The sequence below is a fragment of the Ptychodera flava genome, chromosome 13 (genome assembly GCF_041260155.1).
Source record: "Ptychodera flava strain L36383 chromosome 13, AS_Pfla_20210202, whole genome shotgun sequence".
Classification (NCBI taxonomy): Eukaryota; Metazoa; Hemichordata; class Enteropneusta; family Ptychoderidae; genus Ptychodera; species Ptychodera flava.
Window position 1 is genome coordinate 27529717 of NC_091940.1, and position 9692 is coordinate 27539408.

General features: G+C 38.3%; 1 protein-coding gene across 1 annotated transcript; it reads left to right on the forward strand.

The window, feature by feature from the left end:
• The first annotated feature begins 1142 nt into the window (after positions 1-1142).
• Positions 1143-9438, forward strand: LOC139148036 (tolloid-like protein 2). The gene is made up of 9 exons (XM_070719303.1): positions 1143-1354; positions 1846-1985; positions 3352-3702; positions 4315-4552; positions 5064-5237; positions 5869-6066; positions 6597-6722; positions 7551-7704; positions 8612-9438. The coding sequence occupies exons 1-9, from the start codon at positions 1216-1218 to the stop codon at positions 9012-9014; spliced, it is 1923 nt and encodes a 640-aa protein (XP_070575404.1). The 5' UTR covers positions 1143-1215; the 3' UTR covers positions 9015-9438.
• The last annotated feature ends 254 nt before the right edge of the window (positions 9439-9692 follow it).

Here is a 9692-nt window from a genome sequence, read left to right on the forward strand (position 1 = left end):
TCGGTTGCCATTTTGGTTTTATGACGTCATCTTAATAATTAATTTGCATCAATTATCTGTTTTGTCTGTAATTTGGGGTGTTCATTTCAGTTCAGGTTATAAAATGCTGAAATCAGGCTTCATTTACAGTGCTTTAACATTTTTAGACAATGTTATGGCGGACATTTTGAATTTTGTTGGCCATTTTGGATTTATGACGTCATCATAATAATTAATTTGCATCAATTCAATGTTTGATTTATAATTGAGAATGTTTGAGTCAGTTTATTCACAAGAATAGTAAAAACTGGCTGAATAAACTGTATTTTACCATTTTTAAGCGTTATAATGGCGGCCATTTTGAATTTATGACGTCATCGAGCCTTTCCGGTGTCCCAAATTTTTGGAGAAATAGCTAATTTTGATCTACACACATATGTGAACCTCTGTAACAAATTTGGCACTTTTGTCATCCGTGTAACGATCTTGCTGTTTTTTGTTGCTAAGCCACCTGACTAAGAGGTGTCAAGGCAAGATGTTCATGCGACAGATAATTATTATATCGTATTCAGATTTACAGTTAAATGAATTTATAGAATGAAATCATGCAGCGAATCATTTTTACTTTCCAGAATATTTTAACACTGAAACTGCTTTTTGATGGGCCGGTTACTTATGAATATTAAGCGCTCCTACTCTGTGCTGTTTGAAAAATACATGACCCCGGCCCCCTTTGCAGTTTTCAAATTTAAGGTGACCTCCTGAATTTTGCCGGCCTACCCCCGGCCGTCATATCTGAACGCTCCCTTAAGGCCGTTGGTCTAAATGAGGGACCATAAAATCCACAATTTCACATGACCGTTGTGACTTGGCATGGTTTTTTTTGGTATGAAATACATAATGATCTGCTTCTACGCGTCATCGTATATGGAGACTTTGCATGAATTTCAATATGCAAAGCGAGACTGTCATGTGGACAATGACTTATACTAGTGGGTCTTGACGAAAGTCCCCAAAAAAGACCAGTATGGGGGTCACCCTCAAAAGTATTGAGTACCCAAAATTATATTGTTGTTGCTGTTGTTGTTGTTTTTGTTATTGTTATTGTTTGTTGTTGTTGTTTTTTTGTTGTTAATCCATGGCCTTTCTTTGACAACAGGCTACAGCGTCACAAAACATTTCAGATTCCATGACCAATTGGAATTTAGTCCTCGATGTGCCAAAACTGGCGCCAAAATGGAACTGAACATAATTCTCCACCTAGCAGTTCTCATCTTAATCGCCCATGTCAGGTTGGCTTGCAGCGACAAGGCTCGTCATGAGAAGGAGGCCACATTGATGGAATATTCGGATGAAATTGTTGTACAAAAGAAAGGTGAAAAGTTAAAACAGTGTTGTAATGAAATATGTCAATTGTGATACTATGTTGAAGAGTGTGAGAGTACTGATTTGCATTTTCAAGTAAAATTATCGGGACGGTTCATTAGTATAATTCCGTCATAGTAACCATTAGAAGAATGATGATCACGCTGACGGCGCCATGGAGAGAGAGAGAGAGAGAGAGAGAGAGAGAGAGAGAGAGAGAGAGAGAGAGAGAGAGAGAGAGAGAGAGAGAGAGAGAGAGAGAGAGAGAGAGAGAGAGAGAGAGAGAGATGATGATGATGATGATGATGATGGTGATTGTGACTCAATAAGAATGATTTCGAAATAAGAGGCTTATTATTATGCCAACTTCTCAGTATTTTGATGATAATAAAAAAATCGGCTGCTGCGTTCTTATCTCACAACAATTATCAGTCAATGGCGTTTAAGGAAGTATCTCCTTACTTCATAACTCTTATCTTTCATTACACCCTCTTAATGCAGACAAACGAGGGATCGGAGAATGTGGCGGGACGTGGACCTCTGACAGCGGTACCATCACATCACCGTCCTATCCCAACGACTATGGCAATTTCGAAAACTGCATCTACTACATCACCGTCTCAAGCGGATATGTTGTCGAGGTTTGTTAACACGTTGACTCTTTACTCGATTTATTCAGCCCTCTATTTCCTCGCGGTGCACTGTTTGAATAGACTGACGGAAACTTACACCTAAATTTTACTATGAACACCGACGCTTTTACCATATTTCATCATAGTTAATTACTCTAATCTGTTCCTATTTTAACGTTTTCCATCAAGTTAAGAAATATGGTATGCATATATATATATATATATATATATATATATATATATATATATATATATATATATATATATATATATATATATATATATATATATATCACATGAACTGGCCCGTATCTCCACTTGTGTGACGTACACCAGCACAGATAAGAAATCCATATTACCGCTGTTGTACGTCATCAACCGGAACTTTTTTCCTGCAATGGTACCGTTCGTACATGCACGTCGCGACACAGACCGATTTGTCGTGATCGATGCCGTGCTCTCATGGCATTTTGACAAAAAGGTGACCTAATAAATCCAGATATGGAAACATAAAAGGCATGTACAACGAAATTTCGAGTCGCTAAAGCTTTAGCTATTCCCAAGAATCGAATGAGGAGACCGTCGATCGTTTTAATGGCTCAGTAACGTCACGGCTCCAGTCGTAAGGCTCAATGTGGACGTCGTCGTACCTGGCGATCGCCAAGCGACGTCGTACCTGGCGATTCCGGTTGGCGATAAACCCGAAAGATACACCTCAACGAAAGTTCAGCTTAATGAATGAATACCGTATAATCATCGGGAAAGCGACATAGAAAGCACAAGCATAAAGTCATTCGACGAACAACGATAAATTTTCTTCAATGTCAAACGTCAAACAGAGAAAAATATGATGTATATATATATATATATATATATATATATATATATATATATATATATATATATATATATATACATGTATATGTGTGTGTTTAATCATCATACTAAAATATTGCCACGTTCATGTATCGTCATTTTTATATTTTATCATATATATATATATATATATATATATATATATATATATATATATATATATATATATATATAGAGAGAGAGAGAGAGAGAGAGAGAGAGAGAGAGAGAGAGAGAGAGATAGGTAGATAGATAGATAGATAGATAGATAGATAGATAGATAGATATATGCGCGCGCGCGTGTGTGTATTTGTTTGCCTGTTTGTTTTCTGAAAAAGATGTAATAAAAGTAAAAACATGCAGTGGGTTTAAGAGCGACACTACCTTTCCCGAAGGATTTGGCATTTAGACGACATTAGTGCTTCCTAAAACTATTTTCATCCATCCTCTGTTGAAAATGTCCCTCGTTTCACATATTAACTGCGTTTCGATGCGACATCTTATTTTCTCTTGAACACAGCTGTCATTCTCTGCATTTCAAACGGAAAAGAATACCGATGAGGTCGAGATATATGACGGGGGAAGCTTATACACACGGCAGATAGAGACGTTCTCGGGCAACAGCATCCCACAGCCTGTCACGACTACCGGTTCGAGCATGACTGTTCGCTTCAGGAGTGATTCTTTTTTCACATACTCGGGTTTCTACGCAACCTTCCGCGCAATCACCAGTGAACAAAAGGATGAAGACTGCGGAGGGACGTTTTCTGCAGACTCCGGTTTTTTGTCTTCACCAAATTATCCCAGTCACTACGAGGACGATCAGGATTGCTATTACCTTATATCAGTTCTCACCGGAAACACTATCAAGGTAAGACAGAATGAGTATTGTGAGAGGATTGCCATCTTTAAGTGCGCCGGGCATTGGGTCGGTTGTTTAGCGTCAGGTGGCCAATCCGTTACTTATTTCATGCCCGAAACTGTTTCATTGCTGAACCACTTTGATCGATAAAGATACCATCGTGCGGATCTGTATACGTTTGTTCATATCATACTATTCAGATGATATCAATACAATACTTTGAAAACTGTTCATAAGATAACGTAGAGCAGCATCGCCTAAGCCGTTAGGTAAATCCTACATATGACTCCAACTAACATGTTTACGATAGGCGATATATATATATATATATATATATATATATATATATATATATATATATATATATATATATATATATATATATATATATGTGTGTGTGTGTGTGTGTGTGTGTGTGTGTGTGTGTGTGTGTTGGTGGTGTGTGTAGGTGTGTGTAGGTGTTGCAAGATGTATCAATTACTTATGTCAACATATGCGTCCCATGTAATGTTTTGCATAATGAAAATTCTTGGTGGTGGTCTCATGGAACGGCGAACAAGTTCTGTGTAATAAAATAAGCACACCCATGTATTTGCATCCCTTGTGTTTTCTTCATTGCAGCTTACGTTTACCTTATTCCAAACCGAGGCTTGCTGCGACACCGTCAAAGTGTACGATGGCGACGGGATTACAGACCCTCTGCTCGGTACTTTCTCTGGTTACAGTATACCGAATACAGTCACATCATCGGGATCAATGCTGTACATTCATTTTCATTCCGACAGTTCTTCCAGGGACGAAGGTTTCTACGCAGTCTACGACACCAAGACAAATCAGGATGGGTCTCCTTCATATTACGGTAATGAAATGATGTTCATATACATATACAGACATATATACAGACAGACAAAAAGACGCACACATACACATACATACATACATACATACATACATACATACATACATACATACATACATACATACATACATACATACATACATACATACATACATACATACATACATACATACGGTTTACCCACATACATTATTGATGACAAAGCAGATCATGTTTATCATGGTGCAATTATCATAGGAATCCTATAGGCTTTGCATTTTTACCCTGAATGTGTCAATACATGAAAACACCAGGAAATTAGCACTTGCTTTGCATTTGGTGTTGATGATTTTACTGCGTTACCAATGCGTGTAAATCTATTCAACATGAACATGATATTCAACAGTTATATTTTCTCCAATTTTTTTTCCTTCGAATAGGAGAGTTTCGGTACTTATTTTCTTCGTGAACACATAATTTGACGCATAAGTCTGCTCTTGAATGGGGACATAACTGATCTGTTATTTTGCAGTATGTAGCGACGACAGCGTACATGATCTTGGAGGTTTGATCTACTCCCACGAAGACTATCCAGCCAGCTATCCTGAGTTGATGTCATGTGTCCTTACGATTTTCGCCAGCGCACTATATGAGAAAATTTATCTGAAGTTTGTTGATGTTGACCTATACCACCCTCTTCACGTTGGTATGCTACTTTATATATATATATATATATATATATATATATATATATAATATATATATATATATATATATATATATATATATATATATATATATAATTTTTTTGACATATCTATCTTGGCAGTCAACAATTCGTGACCCTGATGAAGTTTAAGCCCACAGAACATCGGACAATAAAGTTTCTCTCTCTCTCTCTCTCTCTATATCTTTGTTCGACGGAGAACTTACTCATAAAGTGTTCACAAATCAAAACTGTTAAATGCACTTTCTGAATTAATCTCCAAATGAAGACGAGGCTCAAAGTTTAGGTCGAACTTCCAACCTGCCACCGGAAGGTATGAGTTGCATTTTGAAGATTGTATTCGATATTTTTCATAAAGATTCATCTTGCGTAGAGTTCAATAAATACTCATCCTGTTTACTTTGCGCGTTTTTATTTGTGTTTCTGTGTGTCTGTCTGTGTGTGTCTGCCTGTCTGTCGTCTGTCTGTTTGTCTGTATGTGTGTATGTATGTATGTAACTTTCTAACTATCCATGCGTATCTGTGTTTTGTATGTTACCGTATGATTTGCATTATTCGCATGGATATCAAAATTTAGAGTGACACCGACCAACCTCTCATTTACCTCTAGGGTGCGGTTCATATGACGTCATCCGTGTGGCCGAAGGGGATGGTGAGGAGCTTGGTACCATATGCCAAGATGGCCACACAGACGATTACATCACTGCCAGTGGTAGCATGGTTATCACTTTCAATGCCAAGGATAACACTTTGAACAGTGATGTCAGAGGGTTTAAGGCAATCTTTACAGCTTTCTATGACACTACCTGTAAGTAGATTTTGACAAAGTACTAGTATGTGTGATTTTTTTACTTTTTTTGTCAGCTTGGGGATCGTATCTAAAAGTGGACCCTCGCAAGGCGCCCTCTTTCACTTGGCCATCTTAAAAACGAATAATTTAAAACCATCTGAACTGCATTCGAATATTTCAACTTCATACTTTATTTCCCGTTATTAGTTGCATAACGAATTGCCTGTAAACGCCTGACTTAATAATCGGTAGACCGATACTCCTTGCGGATTACATTAATAAACTTAACACCCGGTGTACGTTAGTACGTACATTATACAAATTACAGAATCGTTTTTAATAATCTATACTTAGATGAACTGGGAAAGCAGCAGAGGTCTTATTACACATTTGAAGGCCTTTCCAAGATGTTGAATAGGGTAACCCTCAGCCTGGAGCCCAACTTTTCTTTCAAGACTTCTGGGTAATAGCAGGCTGTACTGCTCTGTTTGCCATAAATGTTTGAGAAACACAATTTATTCTTTCCTTTTTCATTAATGTCGCTGAAGATTCATGGGAGGACTGTAGCATCGACACTGACTTCCATTGCAATAATAGACGATGCATCTATGGGAAGCTACGCTGTGATGGCTATGACAACTGTGGAGATAATTCTGATGAAGAAAATTGTGTTAGTAAGTATGCAAACAAGAGCATTCATTTCAACAGAGCACTTCTTCAGGCAATATACTGAGCTTATTATTATACATCTACCATCGAGAACAGTAGAATTTTGCGTGCGCTAAAAAGCCGTACGGAACGCCCGTCCCGTAACACGTACGGTTTCGAGGCGCCCCATTTCCCGTGGCTGTATCAGTGCCTTACCTGTAAAACGGTTTCAAGGTTCCATTGGGCGAGTGCCAGGTCTCGAGTGCGCTCTGTACGTACGTGTGTGTAGTGCATACACTCCAAAGCTTGCAGAAGCGCGTCAGAGATAGCGTTCCACAATGGCGCGATAAAATCGGAAGAAAATTGATGACATGCACGAAAACGGTCACTACTCTGACATTTTGATGACCAAGTCAGGAATGTAAGATGTACAATAATAAGGTTATTACGAAAATACCGCAAAGGATGCACGAAGACATTGGCGCAGCGTATCGCCCTAACCTCATAGTAATTTATGGTGTTGTTTGTAACGCACTGCTTTGGCATAGTCACTTACCCCAAGGACATCTGTGCATGTGTGTTTATATATATATATATATATATATATATATATATATATATATATATATATATATATATATATATTCCCCAAGAGATGAGTGTAGCATAGGTGCATGAATGAGTATGTGAATATGTTTGGAAGTTATGTTTCAGATGTGTAGGTACATGACATAATTATATGCATGCATCTGGAGATGAACAATCCTATTTGAAGTAACACAGCGAGGATAATAGTGGTTAGGTATTTTACGACATTATTTGCCATTGACAAGACGTCCTTATATTTTAAAAAGGTTCCGAAGTTGCTAGTGTGGTCGGAACGTCGGTTGGTATCATCTTCGTCCTCGTGGTCATAATCATCATCGTCTGCATCTGTAAGAGAGCATGCTCGCCAACACCAGCTGGCAGAAGAAGCAGGGGAAGGCCAAAGCGAGCTACCACGCAACCGTACGTAGAAACTGAATTTTTTTTAAGCAGGATAAATTGATTTTGACAGCCTTTTCCCATATTTTAGCGTACTTTCGAGATGAAATTTAATATATGAAATTGTAAATCCTCCATTTCGATTCAAGTAGCGAATGATCATACAAATGTACCCTTTTAGGTACAAATGAGTTTCAAGACCTTTTCATACGCAGTGGACTGTTAGCTCAGAGTCAATAGCATGCATTATTCATTTTGTTACACTTTCTGATCATACTATTCCACTTTGTAAGAGCTTCTAAGTTGCTCGTCAAGTGGAATATGGTACAGATCATCTACGTGACGCACTGAACGATAGCGTCTCGCACACACATAGATACATAGATACATAGTTACATAGATACATAGATACAACATACATAGATACATAGATACAAAGATACATACAAACGTACATACAAACATACATACATACATACATACATACATACATACATACATACATACATACATACATACATACATACATACATACATACATACATACATACATACATACATACATACACACATACACACATACACACACTTGCTTACATACATACATACATACATACATACATACATACATAATACATACATACACACACACATACATACATACATACATACATACATACATACATACATACATACATACATACATACATACATACATATACATACATACATACATACATACATACTTCAAGAGTATGAGATGCGTAGATTCTTAAATGTATTTTACATTTATTTTTATTTGATCAAGAAACATTCAAGTGGTGCTTTGTACCCTGGATATTGTGTCTGCAGAGAAACTGTGCTTTTACGTTAATGGTAAACGTAGCATTTTCACAGTGTAATATTACCATGTTACTATTTCTTCTCGCAGGCCTCCAGTAAACTACAGCCAAGGGCAGGTGAATGTCACTCCCAACCCACCCCAAGCCACTTATTACGGAAATGCCCCGCCCTACCCTTCTGGCGTACAACAGAACCCTGCAGGATATCGACAACCGGCTGGATATAATCCGGTAATCGTGCCTGGACCGACCTACCCCCAAGGTCCACAACAAGCTTCGCCCTATCCCGCAGGTCCACAACGAGCTCAACTATATCCCACAGATCAACCATACCGCGCCCCAACACCAGTGCAAGACGCCAACGATCCTGCATACCCGCCCCACCAGCGGCATATGCACCAGCTTCCCTCAACAGCCTGCCCCGGAAACATTATCCCCGCCTTCAGTACCCCCTCCGTCATACGAAGAGGTCACGTCCGCGAGCCATGGTGACAATCGGTGATTGACGAAATTTCAAGTGATGGAGAGATCATGAAGGTGATGTGATACCCAAAAGATGGAACACTGATGAAAATTTTGAAGCAATGGTCTACTTGATGTGTATATGTGTCTCCTTGAAAACACCGCCCTCAAACGTTTAACGGTGACGTCACAACGCTTCACAAAGCTGACTCGTCAAGATAAAAATATCAACTACATGAAAGTTTCGAATGCATCTTAGAACACATGGAAATACCGAGGACTAACGCCTATTTGGATTACATATATACATGTCTTCACAAACCCACACAATTTGACTTCTTGTCGCTCACTTATATTATGTGATTTTAACTAAAGACTAAAGCTTGAGGCAGCAGAAAGTGAAGAAGTAAAACAAATAATTGAAAATAACGTCAGATGTTAAAGTTTCTCCTTTCCCTTCCCATATCAGGTGGCGTGTGTTAATCTAGTAACGTTACAACATTGTATTAAATCGTATGGCAAAAGAAAACCGAAAAGAGTGTTTTCTTCTGATGTTAATGAAGTGAAAATGATAGTTGGTGTTGGTAGTGCTTGTAACACATTCTCTATAAGAGTTAGAGGAGTTCTCTGTGAGGTTCATACTTAAGATAGAGTCTATCGCAGGATTTGGCCATGCGGCATTGCAAGATTGGGCCATACCTATACGTA

Coding starts and splice junctions, on each gene's coding strand:
- LOC139148036 (XM_070719303.1), top strand. CDS start 1,216: ATGGAACTGAACATAATTCTCCACCTAGCAGTTCTCATCTTAATCGCC. Junction 1,986..3,351: donor CAAGCGGATATGTTGTCGAG/GTTTGTTAACAC, acceptor TCTTGAACACAG/CTGTCATTCTCTGCATTTCA. Junction 4,553..5,063: donor TGGGTCTCCTTCATATTACG/GTAATGAAATGA, acceptor GTTATTTTGCAG/TATGTAGCGACGACAGCGTA.